The following is a 26,505-nucleotide window of genomic DNA, read 5'->3' as shown; positions in this document are numbered from 1 at the left end:
ATTTTCAAAAAAACTCCAGATTTTTCAGCACGAGTCGTACATTTATCCAACGAGGGGTACCGAGCTGGATAAATACGAACAGTGCTGAAAAAATCAAGTTTTGCAACGAGTTCCATACAACATTTTTTGCAATTCCAAAAAAACACACTGAGTAAAATTTTATGTCAAATTTTCATGTATTTTGTCAATAAATCGTTTAAATCAAAACAATGTTGAAAAGTGTTACTTTTCAGCATTTATTTTGAAAAGTGTTGCTATTCGATTCTGTTATTTTTGGTACAGAAAAGAAGGCTATTTCGTCGTTCAAGAATGACAGGAAAAGTAAGTAGTTTCACGACGGAATTGCAAAAAAAGTATTTCGTTGCTTCCTTCGAGAATGGCAGAAGCACGGAATTGCACCATTAATAGTTTTCAGCACTCTTTTTTTGTGCATCGAAAAGAGGTCCGTTGACTTACATTGGAATTGCAAAAAGGAACTTTCTCTATATCTTTCCAAAGAAAATAAGAAGACACAAATTTTAAGATTTTAATATGTTTTTGTTGTATTATTTTGTATTACTAAACTTCACTATTCTTCCCTATGACTTATTTCTTCACTTGTTTGTTGCTTTTGTTGATGTTTGTTTTTCTTCTTCCAAGAGATAATTTTCCATAATTTGTATTGTGTGTGTGTGTTTTGGGCGCGCGCCTTCCATTAGGAAGCCTTTCTCCGTTCATCATATTGTTAGCAAATGTGGCTCCCTTTAGTTATGAGACTATTTTAGTTATTTTTTGTTTGCTGAGTTGTTAGGTTTTCAATATTTTTGTTTAGATTTTTCCTGTTGCCGATATCATACTTCGTGCATGCATTTTTCCAGAATGTTTGCGATTTCCTTTTTTTTTGTTTTTCCAAATAGTTGCTGCTGTTGCGACGGTTTGTGAAAAAGTTTTACACTTTCCCAGTGTTCTTTTTTTTTTTGCTTTGTTTAGTTTGTAAATGTTCTGCTTTTTAATTTAATTGATTTTACGCTGTAATCTGCCTTACTCATAACTTATAATGTAATGAAATATACATGAATATTAGACTACTTTTTAGCATTGTTTTGTTTTTCTTTAATTTTTGTTTTTTTTTCTCTAGAAAGTGCTTCTAATGTATCAGTTTTCAACTTTTGTCTGTATGTGTGAGTGTGTGTGTTTGTTGTTAATGTTGCATGTCATTTTCATTACCTAAACAGTTCACGGAAGAGCGCAGCCTTCCAGCATATGAATGCAATTATAGAGAAGAAGTTAAAAACTGCTGAAAGATATAATTTCCCGCTTGTGTTTTCTTCCCCTTGTTAATTTACAGTTCTGTCATAAGACGGGCAACGGAAAATGGATTTTGCCTTAATTTTGATGCTTCTTGTTTTTTCCACGAGTAAAAAAATGTTGTTTTTTTTTCTTCTCTGTTTTCCATTTAATTGTGTTGTATATAAATATAATAATAGTAACAGTTTAAAATCATATTCACTTTTGACGATTCGTACGTTCTGTTTCCCTCCTCTGCTCCCGGCGGTTACTTTTGAATGTGTGTATGTATAGGATAGTGTGAGTGAGTGATAGTGTGGGTGGTGATACTTTGCGTAATGTTTTTCGGCTATCGCATACTGTCGGCGTGTTTTCCTTTTCTTGTTTTACTTTATACATTGACCTGACTTTATTCCAGCTTAATTTTTTTTTTGTTTATCAGTTTCCTGAAACTCTGAGTGGCCAGAGCCGATTTGGATGCTAAATTTCGAGAAACATTCAAATTGTCTAACCGCACACATCCTTCTTAGAGGATGCGCACGTACTGCGTGGTCTCAAATAAACCGGTAGTAATAGGGTAGAGTTGTGTGTGTGTGTGTTTTTGTGTTTGTTTTTTTTTTTATTCCGGGTGTGATCTTCCTTCGAAAAGAAAGGATGATTTTATTTTAACTTTTTTTTGCGGAGCTTTTTTGTATTTTTTTTATATAAATTTAATCTTTAATTAATAGCGCTATAGATCATCAGACGACATAAAAGAGTTTTGCGATTTTAGCTCCTCTAGTCTACGAATTTGTTGCCGTAGATACATAATCCTGAAAAAAGTAAAAATAAATGGTTATGTATTTATCACACCTGGTAGTTTAATTGAATATCGATTGGCGTTTCGCCAACACTAATCATTTGAAGATTTTTTAAATAACATAAAAAGTTTATAAATATCGAAGTATTTGAAATTTCCACTTCTGCCAAAGCCGTCTAGCGACGTGGACGACCCAAGCCTTTCGATCCTCGCTAGTGTTACGATTGTCGGTTTCCCAAGCAAAGCGTTCATGGTTAAGGCTCCTTTGCCACTCGTAGACGTAGAGAATAACCAATCTCATCAGTGTCTTTTGACAGAGTCAGCTTCGTGAGGTGTTGCACTTGTAGAACCTGAAGCTAATAACTTTAGATTCTCTATAGTTGCACTCGGTCAGATGTCGAGGTAGTCGATAATTCGATTTACAAAACTCGTTCACCTTTCCAGCTCATTGCACTATCACAATTCCTTCGAAGCCGACGTTGAACCCCCTTCATCAAGCCAGCCTTGATCACCTTGGTCAGTAGCGTGTCCCAAAAAAAACTCGAAGTCAAGGAAATCGATGTGCTCAGTTCTCAAATGATAGATAATCATGTTAGAAACAACTCTCTCATACATGAAAACTTTCGGAAAAATCGTTTTACGATGTTCCCTGAGTATTTTTTTGGAAAAAGTAAATTTTTTCGACAATTTCACAAAATCTGCTTAGAAAAAATGAAAAATCTTAAAATTTCAAACAGGCGATACTATAAAATGATGGTCTGTGGTCCAATAAACAAGTTAATGTATCGATTTGGCATTTTAAAACCTTGTTTTTACTTTCCCGGTAGCTTCTATGTTAAAAAATAGGAGTTTTTGCTATACTTTTTTTCAATCTTTTCCCTCGGTATTGTACACAAAAATTTCCTCATCTGTAAGAATACTTGCATGTTGTAGGAAATTTTCCGCATTTGTTTTTTTTAACATTTGTATACTTTAAAAATAACCCTGCAAGGTTAGAAAAAACACGAAATTTTAAAATGAACAATTTTGTTCTAAATAAAATAATGACCCTTCTGGGTCAATGTAGATTCGAAAAGTACATTAAATTGCTCATAAAATTACATGTTCCAAAAATTTTTACAGTCAAGTAACGGCATATGGGAGAATTTTTAAAACTGTTTTAGTGTTTTTTCGATGAAAAATACGTTTTTTTTCAGAATTCCGAGTACGCCATCAAATCGGGCGTCTAATTTTACATAAAACTCCTTTGACACCAAATTTCTATCTCATCACCGTTTCAGGCTGCAAATTATTGAAAAACACCTCTTTTTTCGCATGAGCATGAGAGACCACCCATGGTTGTCCTTCTCCGTTGCTGAACAGGACCGCAATACCCTATCAACTCAACTGATCATACGCATCAACGATCTAGTGATGTTTCTCTTATCAACAGCATGTATGAATGCGCTGAAAAGATAAAACATCAAGATCATCAAAACTAGAGCCGGAGAAAATAGGTAACAGTCGTTGGCCACCAACGGCGCCCGCCATGTCAGTTTGTAGATCTCGAGGGGATGGGGCGGGAATGTTGGTAAGCACAGGTTGCTACCAAAGGTGGGTTCTATACGATATCCACACCCCCACGTGTACCGGAAAAACTACTTCTACTTGGGAATTTGTTAGTAGGAAAGGGTAATGGTCAGGATTCATCATAGAAGATGATGATGTGACCCAAAAATCAATAAGTCTTGTTTATATGGTGATGTATTATTCTCAAGACAAACAATCTGATGCTGCTGATGAGACAACTCCCGTTTAATTGTCATTAAGTTTCATTAATGTTTAGAATCTTAGACAGCCGGCTGTGGAAAGATAAAAAAAAAACAACCAAACAAAACAATCACGACGCAACGGCCACGACGCGCACTTTTCGACCGTTCCAAATCAACTGCCAGATTCTGCAAAACCGAGCGCACAGAATCATCTGGACAGAACCGAAAAAACACGAAAATATGGCGGAAAGAAGACGACGAAACGGCCACGACGCGCACTTTTCGACCGTTCCAAATCAACTCTGAAAAACACCTCTTTTTTCGCATGTTCAAAAAAATGGAAGGGGTCGTACCGCCTCTCCGTCACGAGATATCAAAAAACGGACCTCGGATTCGTGATCAGGGACAAAAGTTACCCCTTAGAACAAAGTTTCGAGCTAATAATGTTTAAAAACAGATGTGATATAGCCTCACTTCAAATTAGGGTTTAGTTTCCTTTAATTGTGTATGCCAAAGATGATTAATTTCAACTTTCTTAGAAATTCGATATTCTATATTTACGAAAACTGGAATATCTCAGCTCAGAATTGATGAAACTTCAAAGTTGCTTAGACAAAAATCTTCAGCAGAAAATTTCCTACAAGATGCAAGTATCCTTACAGATGAGAAAATTTTTGTGTTCAATACCGAGGGAAAAGATTGAACAAAAGTGTAGTAAAAACTCATATTCTTCGACATAGAAGCTACCGCGAAAGTAAAAACAAGGTTTTAAAATGCCAAATCGATACATTAACTTGTTTATTGGATCACAGACCATCATTCTATTTGAAATTTTAAGATTTTTCATTTTTTTCTAAGCAGATTTTGTGAAATTGTCGAAAAATTGATTTTTTTTCAAAAAAATGCCCAGGGAACATGGTAAACGATTTTTCCGAAAGTTTTTTTGTATGAGAGAGTTGTTTCTAACATGATTATCTATCATTTGAGAACTGAGCACATTGATTTCCTAGACTTCGTGTTTTTTTGGGACACACTATTGGTCAGTTTGTGCTCGTGCATAATCTGCCATAGCTGTTCGCGTTTGACTGTATCGGAAGCTGCAATCGATATGAAATGATGTGTGGGAACATTGTACATACGACATTTCTCAAGGATATGTCGGAGCAAGGAGCAAGTTGGACTGATTCACCTTCTCGTAGTTCTTCCGCATCTCGTTCTCTAGTTAGTGATTCTTTAGATTGAAGGACCGTTTCCTGCTGTTTAAGCCCTTGTTTCTATCGTGTCACGTTCTAATCGGTTGCAATCTTCAGCTTCACCGCATAAGCTGCTTGAGGTGACAGGGCACGTTCGTCACCCTGTCGCATCGTCCAGGTCTCGTGGCTATAGCGGCCTAGACCGGTAGTCAGTGCTTTCTAGATGGTCAGCTTCGTGTGGCGTTGCACTCGATCCGAAGTCTTCCGTAATCTGAAGTACGAACGATTGCCAGCAAAAATACGAGTCAGGATTTCTTTGCTAGTGTAGTTGTCGGCGGTTACCAGCGATCCCAAGTACACGATCTCGCTAACCTCATCTAACGCATCACCATCCACAGCAGTAGAAGCGAGACCTGGGGGCCGACGCCCAACGTTATGCATGTAAGTCGGGTGTAGGCATCTCTCACCGTCCCCAAGTTTCTTGTCACAGTGTCGATATCATCGGCAAAAGCAAGCAGCGGGTAGGACTTGTTCACAATCGTGCCACTCGTTTCGATGCCCGCCCTTCGAATAATGCCCTCAATGACGAAGTTGAACAGCGCACAGGAAAAGCTATCACTTTGTCGCAGATCCTAAGGGTTCCGCTAATTCCCCAGAAACACCGTACTCGTGCTTAATCTGCCGTAGCTGCTCGCGGTCGAATGTATCATAGGCCGCCTTTGGATCGATAAAAATGTTATGTGTAGGCACGTTGTACTCACGGCATTTCTCAAGGATTTGTCAGAGACAAAATATTTGGGGCGTGATAGCCCCTTGGATTCCCCTTGGTAAGGCCCCACGAACCTCCTTGCATGGGGTAACAACTGACGGCGACGGATCTGGGAGAGGATTTTGTAGGCCGCGTTGATAGGCGCAATGCCGCAGTTCAGCTGATCTCCCTTTTTGTAGATGGGGCACACGACACCATCCATCCATTCCTCAGGTAGCTTCTCCGACACCCATATCTTAGAAATCACCAAGTGGATCGCCCTCACATACTGATCTCCTCCATATTTGAAGAATTCACCGGGTAACCGATCCTTGCCGGCAGCTCTGTTCTTCTTCAGCTTCCTGATCTCCTTCTACACCGTCTCTAGGTCAGATGCCGCCTGTTCAATACCTCGCCCTTGTACACGAAAAGGTTTTCCTCGGCCTTCCGACAAGTGTTGGCTAGTGGCGCATATTCTTTACGGGATCGGTTAATCTTCTCGTTCTGCCGGAACAGCTGCTCCATTTCGGCGCGATCGCAGTCTTCCAGCTGGCGCTTCTTGAGCTTGAAGACCGTTCTTTGTTGTTTCAGCGCTTGTTTGTATCGCGCCACGTGCTAATCAGTTGCGGCTTACTAGCTTAACCGCCTCGTCGAACCAGCGCTGCTTTCCAACTCGGACCGTATCGTACCCACGACACCTAGATCATTGAAATCACACTGTGGAACGCCATCGCCATATTTGAAGAGCTCACCGGGAAACAGATCCTTGCCGGCAGCTTCCTGATCTCCCTCATCACCCAAAAAGGTGGTAGCTTTTGTTTACTTGCTGACTGGCCTGGTGCTGGTACCTAGTATTTTCTGATCTGCGTATCGGCGCAATTTACCATACTTGGTCTGTCGACGGTCAATCTGATCTTCAAAGTTTTTAGTTTGTTAGAGTCAAACAACAAACTAGTAGAAACCCAGAAAAAATTGCAGAAAAAAATGTTGAAATGGTTTTAACGATTTTAAACTTCAACATTCCATTGCATTCGATAATTTGACCATTGGCGAAATGATCATCAGTAAAGTGTTACGGCGAATTGTCATACTCACTTCTGCTCTTGCAGCGTCGCAGTGATTTCCGTTATTCTAACTAAACTCCTAGCACATTTTAAATCTGCCGATACTTTGCTGCACTGCAGGTCGCCCAGTATGTGGGCCTCCTCGGACAGCTTTTGGATCTGAAATGATCGGCCGATTAGTAGTGCTGATATCAAACACAAATTAAACAGAACAGCCAAAACATACCGTCTTCTCCAGTATCTCCGACGGCCACCCCGTGACGTGGGATATCAGATCGGCGCGGAAATACTTGGCCAGGCTGGGCGTCAGATTGGGCCCCTGAGATCGGCCGCCCTGGGACGAGGTCATCACGCCCTGCAGACTGCTCACGGCACTTGTCGTGGTCGGACCTGCGCCGTCCACTGTTGAAGTTAGTTACAGGTTAAAATTACAACTCGAATTAGGTACTTGTCAAAGGTTCTCGACTCACTCTTCCGATGGTCCGACGGCAACACCAGGTCCATCTCCTGCGTCGGCGTCGGCGGACCGTCCCCGCTCAGCATCTGGCTGCTGTTGCTGCCGCCGCTCAGGTTGGCCATCGAGCTGGACGAGTTCAGGTTCAGGTTGTTGCTGCCGGACTGCTGTTGGTGGTGGTGATTGCTGCTGCTGTGGTTCAGCCCGCCGAGGCCGCCGGGCGTCGACGGGTGCGACAGGTTGGACACGTTGTACAGGGGCGAGTTGAGGGCGTGTTCCCTGAAAGGAGGATTATTTATTTGTTGATCTTTTGTTACAAGTTACCGTTACTCACCTCAAACTGTTTGATCCAACACTGCCGTCCACTCCGGCCGTTCCGTTCGGGTTCTGCTGCCGCGCGAGCGCGTTCGTGATCGTCTGCAGCGCCTTCTGCGGGTTCAGCTCGTTGTGTTCTATCGTTTTGTTGCCCGTAATCTGGGACAGAATCTTGGGCAGTCCTGCTAGCGACGACGACACGGTGGAGCTGCTGGAGCTGGCCCCGCCGCCGCCGCCGCCTGCTGCCGCCGAATGTGGAGAGTTATGATGGTGGTGGTGGTGATGGTGATGATGGTGCTGCTGTTGTTGCCCTGGTGGACCGGGCGCGTTCGAACCCAGCATCATATCGCCGGCCATGTGCTGCTGCTGCTGCTGGTGCTGTACGGATGGGGACGAGGTCGACAGGGAAGTCTGATAGCTGCTGGCTGAGGATTGATGCTGGGAGTGGGCAGGCATCGCGATTCCGCTCTGCGTCGAGGTCGGATTCGACAGCAGCCGGGGTAGCTGATTGGCCATCAGTCCTTGGCCGGCGCCGTCGTTGTTGGCAACTCCGCTGTTGTTGTGACCCTGCTGATTGGTTGGCGTACTCGAGTGCGAATAGTTGGCTTCGGACGTTGGCGTCGAGTCCCCGGGGCTGATGTCCATGTCTGGGCCATGGTGGTGATGATCTGTGAACGGTGTGTGAAATTTAGAAACTTTGAGAGGCTGGAGATTAGCCTTAATCCTACCTTCATGTCGTCTCCGGTGTGACTCATGGGCTGGCCATCGAATTCTCGAATTGCTACTGCTACCACCGCCTTTACTGCTGGAATGCTTGCCACCGTAGGACGTTGACCGACCACCGGCAGAGGACGAATACCGATCGTCCCGTTCGCGATCGATCCTGTCCCGGTCCCGTTCTCTCTCCTTGTCACGATACTCGCGGTGCTGATCCTTGGTAATAATCCTGCTGTAAAAAAATACATCCGTTACCAATCGATTCCCTCCGGAAACCCCCCTCTCTCAACCCAAATACCTCTCCTTCTCGATCCACTCCCGTGGCTTCTCCCACTGGGAAACCTCCGTCTTGCAGTTGTAGTAATACTTTTTCCCCGACGAGCTGACATGTTCGCTCCAGTCGCCGATACGGTTCACCCGATCACCACCGGCAACGCCGCCACCGCCACCACCAGCTCCAGCACTGCCACCGCTTCCACTTCCACCTCCAGCGCCGCTACCTCCGCCGCTGTTCACTCCGCTACCACTTCCCACACCGCTCACCCCACGATCACGATCGCGGTCCTTCGAGCGGCTCAGTCTCCTGGAAAAATCAACCCCATCAATCAGCGATTACCACTCGGATATCCAAAACAAACCTTCTGCGATCGCGCTCCCTGTCCCGCTCGCGCTCGTCCGAGTTGGAGCTGGAACCGCCGCGCTTCTCCGACACCGACAGCTTCAGGCGCCGGTCGTGGTTCGAGCGATGGTCCGTGTCTCGGTCAGTCCGGCTGCGTTTCTCCTTTGGCGATCGTAGGGAATCTGTGCGCGAAACAAGGGTTTTACCATCTTCCCTGATGCTGATCAAAGATCGAGTAGACATCACCTGAATATTTATCCTTCTTGTAATCTCGGTCGCGATCCTTGTCGCGCATCTTGCCCATTCCACCGTACTGGTAGCGATCACCACCGCCGCCGCGATCTCTGTCCCGGTCCCGGTCGCCCCGGTCTCTGTCGCGATCGCGGTCCCGCGGGGAGTCCAGATCCGGCGAGATGGATTTGTAGTTGCCTGTGGGGCAGAAGATTACAGTTAGACCGAGGTTAGTCTTGAGATTCCTTAGATTTCAACGGCATACCATTTAGTGATCCTCCCGCAGGGGAATTGTCGCGATCACGTCCATAGCCACCTGATCGGCTAGCCTCTCGTTCGTAGTCTCTCTTAGAGGCATACTTGGAGTTCTGGAGATGAAGGATTGAAAATTTTATCTGTTAAAGGAATCGATTTAAACTTGGCATGTTGATATGTGTAAAATAAGAGATGAAACCATTCTTACAACTCTGAACGAACTAACAGTGGGTCGATAAAGAAGCAGAATACACTTTAAAAATGAATTAGAGGACAACTTGTTCTAGCGAGTCGAGTCGGTGTAGTGAGCTAGGGCGCGCGCCAGAGTTTTGAGCGAGTTGTGGCGCTATAACCACGGCAAGTAGTGTCCAGGGCATTTGTGGAAATACGATGTCCCATCCAAGAGGGTCCCGGAGCACCAAAGCTTCTTAACATGGTGCTTTCAACGATTCATTGCTTTAACAAACAGGAACGTGAGCGGGGGATCCCCACGTTTCTTCCTCCCCTGTAGATTCAGAAATGTATTGTGGTTTGAACATTCATGCTCAAACTCAATCCACGTCATCGAATCATCTTTGCGGTTAACTTTACGTAGTTGGCCTGGCCGCTTTAACGTTTTGTGATGTTTCAATGCAATCTATTGCAAGAGGATGCTAGGCGTTAATCAACCTAAGGCATTTTCCAGGATGCCCTCGAAAGACTGGCTGCGCTAGGGTTAGATTATATTAGATTAGAGGACAACTTGTTCTTAACCGTAGAAGCAGACCCTAAGTTCAACGCGAACAGTTTGAAGCACCTGATCTGGAGACGGTGAAGAGGAAGTTTAAGCAGCTGAAGAACAACAGGGCCGTCAGCAAATATAAGTTGACCGGTGAGGTCTTCAAATATGGAGGAGAGCATATTACTGAGATCATCAAATTTGAATTCCTGAGCCAAAAATCAATGTTGTTTGACATGTCGGAAAGTTTACTCATGAAATTACCGAAATTAGTCCCTCGGAACCATTTTACGGATATTCCGGGTTGGTGGCCAAATGGCACCAAAACGTATTGAAAATGTCAAATTTGAATTCCTTAGCCAAAATCAGTGTCGTTTGTCATGTCGGAAGCCATATTAGACTTGATGTAGAATTCGACATCCGTTTATGTGTAGTCGGTTCCGGAAGGTAACCAATTCATATCCATAGGTCCGGGATCAAAGGAATATGCCTAATAAGTCCAGAACAGGTCTTGGAGCAAATTGGGATGGCTTTTCTTAAGAATTTATGATAATAGCCATGTTTTGAAGATTGGGTTGCATACCCAAACAAAAACCTTCCCCACTAGGTTCCGGAATATCTCAGTTGCCAAGTGACAAATTCCGGATTTCTTTGTAGATTCTGAAAAAAAGAGATTTGTCCGGTTCTTTTGATGGGCGAACGAACTTATTTGGCCAAAAGAGGCTAAAGATACAGCATTTTAATTTTTTTTTTTCGGTAACTCGCATCAGACGTTCGGACTGTAAGCCCCAGGACCGGGCGTTGAGTTGGATTGTTGCTGTGTCAAAACCCTTCCACCTTACGCAAGGAAGTTCATGAGTTACTACCATAGCGGCGATCACGGACCCAGTTTTTTCGCTCCGGCAGATTCCTGAAAAAAAAAAAAAATCCCGAGAGTACAACATGCCCACACATATCATCTCCATCGAATTCAGATGAAGTTTAGGTACGAGAACGAATTTACGGACGAACGGACCCTGCTGATCTAGGATACCGTGAAGCGTGTGATATGTCAGGTACGAGTATTCTTCCCATCACACCAACGGTGACGGTGACGGCTTATCCAATGCGCTATTCAATACCGACTTGGAGGAAGTTGTGCGAAGAGCACCGACACTAAAGGCACGATTTGTCACAAGTCAGTTCAACTACTTGCTTATGCCGACGACATTGACGTTTTGCGACTGTGATTGAAACGTGATGGATTGGGTTGGCCAAGAATACGAAGAATATAAAGTACGTACGTAAAGTGTAGGGGCTCCGAGGGCAGAACGGTCGCCCAAGGTTCTCCCCACTAGTTAACAGCAAGGTATAACATGGACTCGCATTCAAGCTGGAAATCGTGCCTACTCTGGATTACGGAAAATTGAACCTGAATCGCAAGTACAACGCCACAGTATGCTGTATTGGAACAAGACACAGGTAATATCAGTTGTAATCTACGACTACGAGACATGGACATGGAGTGTGCGAGCGGAAGATACAACGAATGATCTACGGTGGAGTTCACCAGCACTACAAACTGAACGCTACGATTGAAGAGCCGACCATCGTCAACCTGACAAAGGTCCATTATTATTTCATGTGTGGTATGTCATCTATTGAAGTTGACGTTATAGCTAGCGACCAAGATATGATTATCCATTTGCCGCATTGGTGGACGCAAAACCTTGCACATTTTTTCCAAGATCTGATACTCTACAGAGGTTGCTTTTTTCTATGATCGATGACAGGCGGATATTTTTTTTATTCATAACTTATTTTTATTAGGTCCTTTTAGGTGCTGTGACCAGGTTGGGACCGAGGATCAGTAAAACAATATATAATAACAAAAAAAACTCCTTAAATTCCATACTTGGAGATCATGTAACTGACGAGGGTTACTTGGTCCAAGCGGGTCTTGCAGGTCTTGAACCTGCCGATGTACTCGGAGAAAATCCCCCACAGCTCAGCCGAACTGTAGAGTACCTCCCCGGCTTCCTCTTTCGTGGCTCCACCGTCTCGGGAGCTTGCTTGGCTGCTTATTGCGGGGCGAGGGCGATCCTTCGATTTTCCGTCCGGAACTAAGCCCGGCAGCGGAGGGAACTCCGCCGGCGTAAACGCAAGAACTGCTGGACTCTGCTTCTCCGCCTTCCATGCCGGCGGTTTCGGTTTCGACGCCTGCTGGCGCCTCCGGATGAAGTCCGCACGCTTGGGGCAGCTGCGGTCCGTGGCTTCGTGGGCTCCAGAGCAGTTGGCACACCGCTTCGGCTCGGCTTCTTGGACTTTGCACTCGTCCGTCTTGTGGGATCCCCCACAGTTGTTGCATCTCCCCTTGAGGTGGCAGTTCCTGGTTCCATGACCCAGCTGCAAGCAGTTCCTGCACTGGGCACGTTCGGCCGCTTGTTCCGGTAGGCCTCCCACCGGATGATAGTGCTTGCCACAACTTTCATTGCAGAGAGCTTCTTCAGATTGGTGTATCCCTTGGGGAAGACCACAATGTACGGAGTTTCGTCCTCGGTGGACTTTTCTTTCCGCTTGATGGATGACATGCACCTCCAGCGCGTCCAGCTTGAGATCCCTCTTCAGCAGGTACTTGACCTCGTCCGGTTTTAGTTCATCAGGTAAACCACGAAGAACTGCCCGATGATTTCGTTCGCTCCGCCGTTCGGGGGTGTAGAATTCCACTTTCTTCTTCTTGAGGATCTCTTGCAACTTGTCAAAATCTTTGACAGAGAAGCAGGTCACCTTGGTTCCAAATCGGGTTAGTTTGTAAATCGGGTTGAAACCAAAGTTACAACTTTCCACTATCGCCACGAGCTTGTAAAAATCCGTGGTGCTCTTCACCACCAAAGGTGGTTGATTTTGTTTACCTGCCGACTGGCCGGGTGGTGAAACCGCCGGGGCGTCTCCTCCTCCTGCTGGGCTGGCATTGTTGTTGTTTTCGTTTTCCGCTAGCGGGCTGAACTTGTTGTTATTGAGCACATTCTGCTCCACTTTAACTTCTCCGACGACAGCTCCGGTGATCTCAGGGGTCTTCTTCCGCTTCCGATTTCCGGGGATTAGTTGGAAATCATCCGTCTCGGAGGTCTCTTCCACCTCCATCCGTTAAACAACTCGAGGCTGTCTCGGAGCTGTCAGAGTCAAGTCTGATGACAGTCCAATATTAAATTATGTCGTTACACGAATCAAACCATCCACTTTAACGACCCTCAGGTTTTTTTTGTGGTCTCTATTGCAAATTTCTGCTCGTACCTTGGAGTCCGAAGGCTTGACTGGGGAGGGCACCCAAACCTCTTTCTACTCCAATGAACCATCCACCCCAGGGTTCGAACTGTCGATCTTCGGATTGCGAGTCCTACCGCCGCCAGGCCAGCGATTCCGCCGGAGTAGGCTTGATTTGGTGTGGTATGTACTTATAGCATGGAGACGACTCCTACACCTGGAATAACTTTACAACCATTCTAATCAGTGTCTTGTACAGGGTCAGCTTCGTGGCGAGTTGTACTCGATCAGATGTCAAGGTTTTCCGTTATCCTAAGTAGGCGCGATTCACAAAGTGAATACGAGTCCGGATCTCTAAGCTGATGTCGTCGGCGATCCCAACTACACGAATTCGCTCACCTCCTCCAGCAAACCGCCATCCACAGTTAAAGGAGGTGAGATTTGGGGGGGGGGGGGGGGGAAACGTCCTTTGAGCCCTCCCTCTCATGTACTTTGTTTTCTTCGTATTCATGGCCAATCCAATTCGTCTTGCTTGCGTCTTCAAGGCGGTGTAAACCCTTTTCACCGTCTCGCTACTATATCGATGTCGTCCGTCGTTGCAGGTAGTTGGACTGTCCTGTTGCATATCGTGCCTCTCGTGTCTATACCCGCTTTTCGTACAACTCCCGCAAGTCCGATGTTAAACAGCGCATTGGATACCACAGCTATTCGCGGTCGACTGTATTGTACGCTGCATTGAAATCGATGGAGATGTGATGTGTGATCTTTGCAGTCTGAACGTGCACGAACTGAAGCAGCTCAAGAATTTTTTGTTAACCGGCATCCAGTTCAGCGACGACGGCATCAGTGATTGCAAGGTATGTGCCCTCGAAAAGCAGACGAGACTGTCGTTCGGGAAGGCCGGGTCTCGAGCTTGAGAGCTGTTGGAATTGGTTCATTCCGACATCTGCGAACCCATGGAGGAGACGTCGATGGGAGGGAAGCGATATTACAGCACCTTCATCGATGACAAGTCGCGGCTCATCCACATCACCGTCCTGAAGACCAAGTCAGCAGATGGATTTCTGGGCATGTTCCGGGAATACCACTGTCTGGTCGCGAGGCATACTGGACGCAAGCTGAAGACAGTTCGGACGGACAACGGTAAGGAGTACACTAACCGATTGTTCCAGGATTATCTCAAGACGAATGGAATTCGGCACCAAAGGACGGCTGACTATACGCCCGAGCAAAATGGGAAGCCCAAGCAAGTCAACAGATCCATGGTCGAGCGCTCCAGGTGCACGCTCTTTGAAGAGAACCTAGCGTAGAACCGACCGACGAAGGGACACGTGAAGACTCCAGAGGAGGTCTGGTTTAGCAAAGAGTCAGATTTGTCCCCTGCGCATCTTTGGAACATCGGTCGTGGTCCATATACCGAAGGCAAAGTGGTCAGGAGCGCGCGAAACTATTAGTACAGTTGACTCTCTGGTTGTCAATATCCAAGGGACCGTCGAGGAAGAGAATCATCAGTTTACAGAAGGAAGCAAAATGAAGACTCGATTGAAAATATGTTTTTCTTAGTACCCAGCTATGGGAGAGAATAATGGCAACGTCCAGCAAACAAAAACAAACTAATGTCAAACACCCTTCAAAGCTTCGTTTCGCAAAGAAAAATGTCTATGCAAGCCATGAGATAGTGACGATATTGACAACCGGAAGAGATTTTTAAAGCAAACAGAATCCAAGGGACCGTCGAGGAAGAGATCCTTCAAGCAAGAGAAAATATCGAGGAATAAAGCCAATCGAAGTATGCAGTTTGAAGGGACTGAAGAATTCATCGATAGATGGAGCAATATTGATATCGAGAAGATCGACAGCCAGAGAGTCGATTGTAGTTGAAATATTTTCAATTGGTAGCAAAGATGTACCCCGATCCAATGTTTCAGACAATCCCAGCTCTGGACCTGCACCGGCAGACGATCGACAAGGCCTGATTGAAGCTGGACGTTGAAGTGAATCAGCAGCTGTACTGATGATCCGTGTACTGTTTGCAATCTGCGCTGTGGACGGATGCGATGCAGGAGGAATACGACTGTCTGATTAAGAACGGCACGTGGGACCTTTTGGCCCGACATCTCAACCGGAAAATCGTCGGCTGCAATTGGATCTTCAAAACGAAGCGTTTGACGTAAAGACCGCGTTCTCAACGGCGATCTTGAGGAGGAGATCTACATGCATGCGCCAACCACCAAAGTTTGCAGCGGGTGGCACAATAAAGTCTATACGGTCTCAAGCAAGCTACACACCGTACTCGTCAAACAAGGATTCACCAGATCCAATACGAACCGTATAGAAACGTGAAGGCGGACTGGTGCTGCTATGCTACTCGCGTACGTCGATGGTTTGACCCTGGCCAAAGATGCGAGCGGACTCCACAAGAGCTAGTAGCTGCACTGGAGAAGAATTTCAAGATCAGTCAACTGGGCGACATCCATTACTATCTCGGAATCGAGGTCGAGCACGATGGCCAAAGTGACTTCTTCATCAACCAAGCAAAGTACATCAACCAGGTCGATCAACAGTCTGAGCGATGTGAAGGTCTTCAAGATGCCCTTAGACCCTGGGTATCTGAAGCGGAAAGAGCGCCAATGCCGGACAACGATAAGTATCAGAAAGTGAACCTTATCCAGTCGTCTGTACTCTAGTACTCTGTCAACATCGGGGATCATTATCTTTTATCTTTTGCAGCAGGGCAGATGCAGTTTGGTCACTACTATTTTAAACGTCTTAACACTTTCCTGTGCAACTATTTCAGAAGAAAGAATGATTGCTTTTATGAACAACTTTGATACGTAAATTTTCTATTGCAACGAAACATAAAAACTATAATAAATTTAATAATGATCAAGCTTCCAATGAAAACATTCAAATACTAAACAATTTTCATCACTAATTAATTGATCATTTGTCTCCTTAGTAGCTTTAATTGCACTAACTTCTTTAAAGATAAGTGCATTACCACTCCCTCTAGAAAATGGACAGAACTTTTACCCAACTACTAACTGTAATTTCCTTCCTCCCAAACGAACCAAGTTTGTAATTCGTTTTATTTACTGCTGCTGCTGCTGGCTGGCTCAGCGCAAAACTTATCCGCGACCTGACGAGAAACTCCAAAGAAGAGAAACAACACACACATTACTCGGCTCTAGCTCTGGCTGGCTGGAGTTGGTGAAAGAAAAGCGTGTAAAGCCTATCCAAGTCGAGCGACGGCGACCGAACTGGCGAAGGCTAAAGTAATATGTTTAGAGGTAGACCCTGATTTCAGCTTAAGGAAAGGGGGTGGGGGGGGGGGAGCATGAGGGTGGGGGGAGGGAAACATGTCGGCGAAATAAACTCTAGCGATTGATTGGAAGAAATGGGTGGGCTTTGCGGAGGTGGTTCTGGGTTCTTTCACCGGGAAAAGGTCGCTGGAGGAGGATGGTTCGACGGGAGATTGTTGGGTTTTGGGAAAAGTTTGGGGTTTTGGACGAAAATGACAACAAATTGCAGGAGGAAAAATCGATTGATTTGACCCCGCAGGTTTGGAGGAGGAAAAAGGGGAAAGATGTTTTGATTTTGGTCAATTCCGGCCGATAGTTACCTGATACTGATGGGATTGGTGGTACCTGAAGGGAAGAGAGGACAAAAACACGAAATCATTAGTTATTTGCGAAAAAAATCGTACAAATTAATGTCCAGTCGAAAGTCGCAAAATGACAGCAGCAGAAAAATGAAGGCTTTCGCTGCTGTCAAAGTTTGTAAACTTTCGACGTCGATTTTCTGCGGGTTCGCCCTGATCGAGGGAACCTTCGGAATCTGGGCCAACCTGTGGCAGAAGATTTCGTCGGTTCCCCCGGCCACTGACCAACCCCGGAAGGATGGAAATGAAAAAAAAAAATCCAATTTTACCCATCATTTAGTAAACGTTGCGGTTTCCTGGCATGCATTACCATTTAATGCACACCGTGTTGGCCTGCCGTCGTGCTGCCTTCAACTCTTCCAACTTGGCCAATCTGGTGTTCCGCGGACCGGATGTCGCTCCGCGGTTCCCTTATCAAAATCGCTCCCCAAAGGAGGAAACGAAAAAAAAAGACGAAATGGGTACAACAAAAATTGCAGCAGCCCCCGTCTTCTTCTTGGCCGTCGTCTTGCTCGCCCCTCTTCTTCCTCTTTTCTCTTCGCTCGCCTGCGTACGTGCGTGTGTGTATGAGTATGTGTGTGTGTGAGGAAAGGCTGTGCTCTGAAAATTTTCTTTCTTGCTTTTCCACTCCGAGGTCGCCTCGGCCGCCCGGAAGTGCCCTTTCGGATTGCAGTGGCCCCGGATTTCTTTCCTGATCGCGCGCGCTCCTACTCGTCTGTAATCCACGTAGATTAAATTAACACAATTTTCTTCTTTACTTTGCAGCTCTCTCCGCGAACGATTGCTACGCCGCCATCACTCTGTCGAATAAACTCGCTCGCACCAAATTTCGACTGACTTGCGGCGGGCCAGGGATGCCAGCTTGCGCCGAAAGTCTGCAAACATCCCGAAAGTTTGACATATTTGACTTTTGTTTACAGAAATCGATTACAAACCACGAAAATAAACAGAAGCAACAAACTTTTTATCGACTCCTTTCAAAATATTAATCGAAACTCGACGAAACGTCAACAAAATTTACACAAACAAACTTTTTGAAATCTGCCAAGCTCAATCCAAAATCCACCCACCTGGCATCGCTGCCAACTTGGATGACTTTACAAGCTGGTGCCGTCCCGCTTGCACTGCTGACAAGCGGGCCCGTCGAACGGTACAGGTGAGAACGAGAAGGGGCTAGAATTTCGGGCGAAATTGCGTGTGACAGCGCACTGCGAGCTGTCATTTTGGGTGAAACGTCTGACAGCGTCTGATTCGGACGCCATGGGTGGGGGATAGGAAAGTGATACTCAATGATGAAAGTGGTACACGCTCCTTGAGAGAAGCGCAAAATTGTGTAACATTTTTATATTGTTCGTATGTACCGTCATCTGGGGTAAATCGGGTTGCATAGAGTTATCACGTGCGCATGTATTGCGTGTACGTACACGAAAAAAAGAGAGGTTAAATTTTGTCCGGCCAGCAAAATCAAATGGTGCGCTAGTGTGTGTACGCGAAACGTCATAAAGCTCTATTGGGCGACGCAATATTGCAGCCTGATATTTTGAATCAAAAAATTAAATCAATACAAGCATTTTAAATAAGCGCATTATTCCATGTTTGACCCTTTTAAAATCAGTCAGTCAGTCAGTCTTGATTTAAAAAATTACAAAATATTTTTTTTGGAAAAGATCGGGAAATTTCACGAATGTTTTATGTTTTAACATTGAAAATCGGACTATAAGTTGCTGAGATATCGATATTAGAAAATGGTGGGTTGTTTTGATGAGACTTAGACCATAGTCACTCATGGTCACTATTTTAAAAATCGAAAAACTGCAATTATTTCGAAATCAATCTTTCGACGGCTATATCTTGAAAACAGAGCCCTTTATCAAAAAATCTGTAAAGAACTTTTCGATTGGAAATTTTTACATTCAAAAAAATACGTCAAATTTGATACTGCAAAAATCACTATTTTTCAAAAATTCATAACTCGGTGGCAGATTTTTTGACCATGTTTCTCTATGGCTCAAAAGTTGCGGGGTTTTGTCCCCTAAAACATATCAAAAAATCTCGAAAATCAAAAAATAAGTATTTTGGGAAATTGAGCTTTTTGTGATTTTTTTTTTTCTCAATAGTCCTCAATAATCCCTACAACTTTGCCGAAGTCATCAAATTGATCAGAAAATGTACTCAAAAGTTACAGCTGTTTGAATATGTACGTAATATTTTTGTAAGGACAGCTGCCAAAATTGTATGGAGACTTGTATGGGTGAACCAATGACACAAAATAGCTTCTTTGGTCATAGAGAAGGCCCCCACCAGGGTTGCGAATGAGCGAGCGCTCACGGAAGGCTTGCTCGCTCCAGCTGGAGCGTGAGTTTTTATCAGGTAGCTCGCGCTCGCTCACGCTCACCGGAGCGTTTTGCACTCACGTGAGCTGGTGAGCCAAAGTAGGTAGTTGTTTTTTCCTGTTGAAGCATCTGCCTGTTTGAAACGAAGTTTCCAGAACTATCTCATCACAGCCAGCAAAAACAAACAAGAAAGTGGTTGAACAAACAAAAGTAAGCAATGAAATGGATTTGGTCAGCGAACCGAAATTAACGTTCTATTTAAAATTTTGACATTTTTCGAACAATTAACAAAAAACTAAATTCATAATGTAAACATTCATTGACGTGAAGAGATGCACTGTTTGTTCACAAATCAAATTCATATTGGACCATATTGTATAGTTGTTATGTACAAAAAAAATTGACAATTTATGTATATTTTTTTTTTAATAATCTTTTAAACAGTTATAATCATTCATGTTCAAAAAATCATATATAACTTGTAATTGAATATTTTCAGAGGTTTGGTTGCGGAAGTGTTGAATAAAATCCACTTGTTAGAAGAAGAGCCAACCTTTTTGTGGTGAAAAATATTGACAATTCATTTGATTTGAGTCAAAAGAGTTATTTCAACCATTAGCAATTTTGAGGCTAATATTTAAAAATAGAACTGTTTCAAAAATGTTACACTATTTTCTGAAATGTCTGCCAAATAAAAACTAACCTTATAGAAATGATCATCCGTTTCTTATCACTTAATCATTTAAAGATTTAATAAACGGAATAACTTTTTTTAAAAGTAGCTCATTCTGACCCGCAATCTGGAAATGTAGTCAAAATACTGATTAGGTACATTGAACAGTTTAATGTTATATTTTAATCAACGAAGCATTTAACATTGAATCGAACTTACCAAAGCATACTTCCTCTTGAACCAATTCATTGTTTTGTAAGTTTTTCTAAAGTTTACAGGCCCATTTATTAGGGCGTCTATACCCCTCCCCCCTCACCTCTCTGCTGCAATGAGGCCTTTAAATTCTAAAATATTTATACATTCAACTGTAGGGGAGAGTGGGGAGACTTGATCCCCTTTTTTTGGATTGCACATAACTCTGTCAATTTCTCACAAAACTATAAACTTTTTGCATGAATTGATAGCTTAAACATTTATCTATGTTTGGCTAATAAGGGTATTTCATCAGATGAATTCTTCGAATCATGCCAAGCGTTTTAAAAAAATATTTTAAACCGGCATTTTAAAAATGTTAGGGGTAACTTGATCCCCCTTTCAACATTTTAAAGAAATCTTAAGCAAAATGTTTCTTATTCATCCAAACTTTTAATTTTCTATAAGTTACAGCAATTTCACATAAAACCTGTACGTTTGTGTTCAAAATATAACAAGTTTAGTTTGTAAAATATTTAAAAACTTAAAATATTATTTTTTAGACCAAAATTAGGCATGTTTACAAAAGCTGGAAATTTTTGTTTACAGAACTTTTGAAAAAAGGTTCAAACTGCAGTAAGTTATGTACAACTATACTAAAGGATACTATGTATGGAAACCCAGCCCAATTAATTAATCTTGAGGCTGATTCCAGTGACTGTAAAAATGCAGGGATCAAGTCTCCCTAAACGCACTTTTTTAAACAATTGATTGTAAAAATAGTATGACGATAAATTTAACATCAAATGCGTAAGGGTTTTGGAGTTGATAAGTTTATCAAACAATTCACATATAAAAAATATTTTTTTGAATAATTTTTGAGTGTTTTTGATACATATCAAAAAATGAAAAAAAGATCTCTTGTAAGTTTTTTGCAGCTCGTTTTAGAAAAATGTGTGTAACTCAATCTAAACATTTTTTAATTTTTTTCTTTGTTTTCTACAATGAGTTTTAGTTAATTTCGCACAACTTTCTAGAACAAAGCTAATTGTTTTACCCACATGCTGACGAGATACAGGCTTGGGATCAAGTGTCCCCGGGGATCAAGTCTCCCCACTCTCCCCTATGTCTAAAAAATGATTTGACCCTTGCGAATCCAACCTTTTATCTTAAAACATGGTTGATGAAAATAAGCTATACCAATTCATATATCATAAAATTTGTTCACAAAGTCATATTTCCTCAGCCCTACTGCACCTTAAATAAAAAAAACCGTCTAGAATAAAAACAAACTTTTTCAAAAACGTTAAATGATAAGCGACACGTCCAAAATGAGCGCTCCGTGAGCGAAATATGAGCGCGAGCGTGGAGCAAACGCGAGCTGAAAAAATCGGAGCAAACGTGAGCGCGGGCAAACGTGAGCTCGCTCGCTCAGCGCTCCTCCTCACGAATGAGCGAAAAGTGAGCGCTCACGAGCGCGTGAGGAACGCAACACTGGCCCCCACAAAGTTTGAGCCAAATAAAAAAAAGAAAAAAAAAATAATGGTCAAAATCGGCCGATTTCGTAGAGAGTTGCTCTAAGGCCTCATAACATGAAGGTCGGTGCGTCTTGATTTTGGCCTTTTCTGAATTTCTCAACGATTTTGAAAATCGGACCATTAGTTGCTGAGATATCGACATTAGAAAATGGTGTGTTGTTTGGGTGGGACTTAGAAAACATCAATTTTCCTGTTTTTAAACCTTTGCATGGCAATATCTCAGCAACTAAGGGTCGTATCAACAAAGTTCAAAAAAGCTAAATATAGAGAATTTTCTCAGCTTTTCAAAAATATTTTTTTCAAAGGTGGGCAAACATGTGCACTAATTTAAAAAAATGAAAAACTGCGAATATTTTCAAAAAAGTCACTTAAAAATGGATTTAACTTGAAAACGGTGCACTTTATCAAAATTTCACTAAAGTAATTTTTGATTGCAAATTTGATATGACATCAAAAAATGAAGTTGAAAACTTTTTGCAACCAATTTTTGATTTTTTGAAAAAATCAGTATTGGTTTAAAAATTCATAACTCGCTCAAAGATTTTTTGCACAACCTAGAAATTTCTGAAAAGTTGGCATTTGATGTCCTCTGAAACATATCAAAAAAATTAAAATTTAAGAAAAAAGACCGATTTCGTAGAGAATCGCTCAGCTGTCTTAATTCGTTCCATATTACGCAGATGTCAGTGTTTTTTGAAATTATAAATAATTATGACATATTTTTTTATCATTTTTTAAATTTAAGTTATGCAAAAATATACAAAATTAAATAGAAAATATTGAAAACGCTAAATATTTTGTGGATCTGTAAACTAAAATTTTAACAATTTTCCGTTTTAAGCAAAATTAATGCTGATTTATCGTCGATTGAGTGCTATCTTGTGACACATCTGCTACTAAAAAATATATTACATATCACAAGATAGCACACAAGCGGCGATATGCTGAACAAAAATGTTTATGCTATAACATTCTTAGCGATTTCCAAGTATTCAACTGTTCAGCTATTTCTACAAACTTATCTGAATTTCCAGACCAAAATTTGATTTTTTTTTCGATTTCGGGAAATCCCGAGGGCTTTTGTTAATTTGATTTGGTTAACCGCGGTGGATTTTCTTGAAATAATTCGAACTGTCAAAAATCCACCAAAGCATCTACCGGTGGATACTTTTCTACCACAGATTTTTGTGCGATCAATGTGGTAGATGCTCTGGTGGATTTTTGACAGTTCGAATTATTTCAAGAAAATCCACCGCGGTTAACCAAATCAAATTAACAAAAGCCCTCCGGTTTTGAAAAAAATCCCGGGAGTAATTTTTTGTAAAGGTCCTATGTTTAAACTACAGTAGTTGTTCGGTAACTGGGCTGAGAATGTAGCCCAGTCACCGAATTCTGCTCGCTAACTGGGCTGAATAGAAAATTTCACCTATGCATAACATTTTCCTGATAAAACATTAAAATAAAAGTTATTCAAATTAATTTACAATACATACTGTTCATATTTCTATAATTGTGAGTTAAAATTGAATAAATTTTCGAAAAAGTCTTTGTATTTTTTGAAAACGACTTTTGCATCCATTAACCCCTCGATCATTTTGTTTTGTTTTGGTTTTTTTGACGTTTGTCTGCTTTTTAACTGGGCTACGGCCCAGTTATCGAGCGCCCAGTTAAAAAGCAGCCCAGTTAAACAGCGCCCAGTTACCGAACAACTACTGTATTGTCTTTCTATTTTTTTGTAGGACCTTTAAAAAACTCTAGAATTTGAACTTGTTTTATTAACTTTTTTTTTGTATTGAAATAATTCTTCAATATGCCATAATCCAATTTGGAGAAAAAAAACGAATAAAAACTTCAAGCTTTTTTCAATCATAAATTACGCATTTATTTGCACTTATAACTTACTGACACGTTTACGAAGGGGACTTGGCTAAAACTAAACAGTACAACTTACGGCAACTAATTACCTACTACTAAACATAAAAGCATTGTACGAACAAATTTCCTACAACCGAGCGAGGTAACAATGGTTATTCATCTCCATTTCTTAGCTTCAGCAACACACACGTTCCACAGTTTGATTTTGGCATCGTTTTTTTTCCATTTGATGGGCAGGGTCGGTCTTCCGGTATGAGTTCTGCACCTGCTCTTACGTCGGAGGCTTCCTCAGCTGGGCACGGTACGCCAGATTGTGGGCATTGGCCATGACGGCGTCCCTTCGCTTGCGCTTCTTGCCGGCGGCCACTCCGAGGTGCAGCAGGACCGGGTTGGCCACCAAGGCGGCAGCAATTCCAAGCAGTGCCGCCCCAGCCAACGGGATGAGAACCGACTTGGCCAGGTCCTTGCCACTGCCGTACGGGTGATGTCCCAGGCTGTAACCGTGACCCTGCTGGGAGTTGTAGTCGTAGTGATTGTCGTAATCATGGGTGTACTCCACTGGCTGGGGAGCACCGTAGTGTAGGGGCTTGTTTCGGTCGTAGATTCCTCCCGAGGTGAAGTATGCGCTGCCGCTACCGGTGCCGGTGGTACTGAAGGGGCCTTGAAAGTTTTCAAAATATGGTAATTAGTTTTTCTAGTCGAAGAAAAGAAACTAAACTCAAATTTCAAGGATAAGTTTATAGTTCTACAAAACTATTGCAAATTGCTTTAAGATTATTTCCGATTTGTCAATGTCAATAATTTCCAAAATAGCAATGAATTCTTGAAGTAGAGTTAAAAAAACATTTTCGATGAGTAGTCCAAGAATTTAAAAAATATTTTGAAAAGCCAACAAACATAATAACGTAATAAAATGTATTCAAAATATATTTTTTTGCAATTCCGTCGTGAAATTACTTACTTTTCCTGTCATTCTTGAACGACGAAATGGCCTACTTTTCTGTACCAAAAATAACAGAATCGAATAGCAACACTTTTCAAAATAAATGCTGAAAAGTTCTACTTTTCAGCACTGAAATGGGTGCTGAAAAGTTGAACTTTTCAGCACTTGTTTTGAAAAGTAACACTTTTCAACATTTTTTTGATTTAAACGATTTATTGACAAAATACATGAAAATTTGACTTAAAATTTCACTCAATGGGTATTTTTCGGAATTGCAAAAAATGTTGTATGGAACTTGTTGCAAAACTTGATTTTATCAGCACTCTTCGTATTTATCCAACTCGGTGAACCTCGTTGGATAAATGTACGACTCGTGCTGAAAAAATCCTCTTTTTGCAACTTGTTGCATAAACTACTATTTCGATTTTTGGCGTATTTTTTGTGCCCATGTTATTTTCTTTGTCAACTTTTTTTCATTGTTATTTTTATTTTCTTTGAGCCGAGCCGAAATTTCCAACATTAAAAAAAAAAAAAAACATTAAAAACAAACTGAAAATCAGATTTGGCCCTTAATTTAAAGAAATTAGGCAAAAGGTATCACAAAATGCTACTGTCACAAAATTGCCAAATATAATTAATTTATGAAAAGCAAAAATTATGCAAAAGTTTCACGACTTTTTGCAATCTGTAGTCCCAAAATGTATAAATTTATTCTAAAAAAAAGATTAAAAATAATCTATTTGATAAGGCTGGTACAAATATTTTTTAAAGTTTTTGTCAACCCAATTTTTTTCAAAATTTTCAAAATTGTAATGGAATTCAAAGTGCAATCAGCTGGAATCAATTTAAATGCATTACTTTGTAAAAAAATACTTACATAGTCCAGACTCGATTATACGAAGGCTTGTATCGAGGTTTTTAAGCGAAGATGGCGTTCGAATGGTGAACGTCCGAAATGTCAAAATCGCGCGGTAGCACCAACATTAGAAAAAAAATATGGCTGTCATGCCATGGTACACTTTTTTCGTAATGTTGGTGTCACTGCGTGATTTTGACATTTCGGGCGTTCACCTTTCGAACGCCATTTTCGCTTAAAAACCTGGATAGGACTTCGGATAATCGAATAATGAAAAAAAATAATATTTTTTTATTTTCTTTCTTTAAACATCAAATTCGAGTACTGCGGCCCCATTTTAGTCAAATTTGATTGGTTGATAACCAGTAAAATTAAGAAATGCATTTTTTCAATATTGATTGCATTGAATTGAATTGATTGATTGAATAAATTGATTCCAGCTGATTGCCGCCATCTTGGATTAAAAAATTCTTAATCTCTAAAGAGTAGTTTAAGTTAGAGCAACACATGTCTCATGGTGAGAAACATTGGAAAGTGATAAACATTGAATAAAGAAGATATTTTGCGAAAAAATTGTGCACTGTATTCCGCCGGGGAATTGAACCCCGTTCTATCTCATAATTAAAATTACTGAGTAGTTTAAGGGTCATACTAAAGCTCAACAATCAAAAATAAGAAAACGGATTTTTTTTCTTGATTCGATTATCCGAAATGAAATTTTGCCAAGGCCTTCGGATAATCGAGTCTGGATTGTATAATACTGAATATAAACTGAACATGCTGTTTGGGAGTCCAAACAATAGACAAATCGAAGTCGTCGTGCTATCATGTCGCACCCGCCATTTTGACGTTCCGAGAAAAACGCGTTTTAATGACCTTGAATAAACAAAAACGAAAGCACGCAATGTAAACAATAACAAACACGTTTTGTTTGGCTGACCATTCTGTGCATTGTCCCGAAGTTTGGTTGAAGTTGGTTGCTGGAGTCCCGAGTTATAATTAAAAATGTTTACGGTAGTCTAACTTGTACGTGCGTCAAACGCATCCTGACCTGAAATCCC

At 42.1% G+C, this 26,505-nt stretch overlaps 2 protein-coding genes across 3 annotated transcripts in view; both read right to left on the bottom strand.

Moving 5' to 3' along the window:
• Positions 1 to 516: 516 nt before the first annotated feature.
• On the bottom strand, positions 517 to 17,868 carry LOC120416203 (WW domain-containing adapter protein with coiled-coil homolog). 2 transcript variants are annotated; one of them, XM_039577891.2, is made up of 12 exons: positions 17,304 to 17,868; positions 16,996 to 17,020; positions 9,423 to 9,525; positions 9,173 to 9,355; positions 8,946 to 9,108; positions 8,606 to 8,890; positions 8,319 to 8,536; positions 7,610 to 8,258; positions 7,292 to 7,554; positions 7,048 to 7,223; positions 6,853 to 6,980; positions 517 to 2,078 (listed from the first exon to the last, which is right to left on the bottom strand). In XM_039577891.2, the coding sequence occupies exons 1-12, from the start codon at positions 17,345 to 17,347 to the stop codon at positions 1,997 to 1,999; spliced, it is 2,319 nt and encodes a 772-aa protein (XP_039433825.1). In that variant the 5' UTR covers positions 17,348 to 17,868; the 3' UTR covers positions 517 to 1,996. The 2 variants fall into 2 exon arrangements, with proteins under 2 accessions (XP_039433825.1, XP_039433824.1); XM_039577890.2 differs by having other exon boundaries at positions 8,319 to 8,539; positions 17,304 to 17,867.
• Positions 17,869 to 23,631: 5,763 nt separating this feature from the next.
• LOC120416210 (uncharacterized) overlaps positions 23,632 to 26,505 on the bottom strand; it is a 5,712-nt gene continuing 2,838 nt past the window's right edge. Inside the window, exon 2 of the mRNA XM_052707928.1 lies at positions 23,632 to 24,305. Within this exon, the coding sequence (XP_052563888.1) occupies positions 23,917 to 24,305 (389 nt within the window). The 3' untranslated portion in view covers positions 23,632 to 23,916. The remainder of the gene's footprint in view (positions 24,306 to 26,505) is intronic.

The sequence above is a fragment of the Culex pipiens genome, chromosome 2 (assembly GCF_016801865.2).
Source record: "Culex pipiens pallens isolate TS chromosome 2, TS_CPP_V2, whole genome shotgun sequence".
NCBI classification, from domain to species: Eukaryota; Metazoa; Arthropoda; class Insecta; order Diptera; family Culicidae; genus Culex; species Culex pipiens.
The sequence above is the reverse complement of the archived record's forward strand: the minus strand, read 5'-3'. Positions and strand labels throughout refer to the sequence as shown.

Coding starts and splice junctions, on each gene's coding strand:
- LOC120416203 (XM_039577890.2), bottom strand. CDS start 17,347: ATGGTAATGCATGCCAGGAAACCGCAACGTTTACTAAATGATGG. Junction 9,526..16,995: donor ACCAATCCCATCAGTATCAG/GTAACTATCGGC, acceptor CTTCATCTCCAG/AACTCCAAGTATGCCTCTAA. Junction 9,356..9,422: donor TGCGGGAGGATCACTAAATG/GTATGCCGTTGA, acceptor TCTGCCCCACAG/GCAACTACAAATCCATCTCG.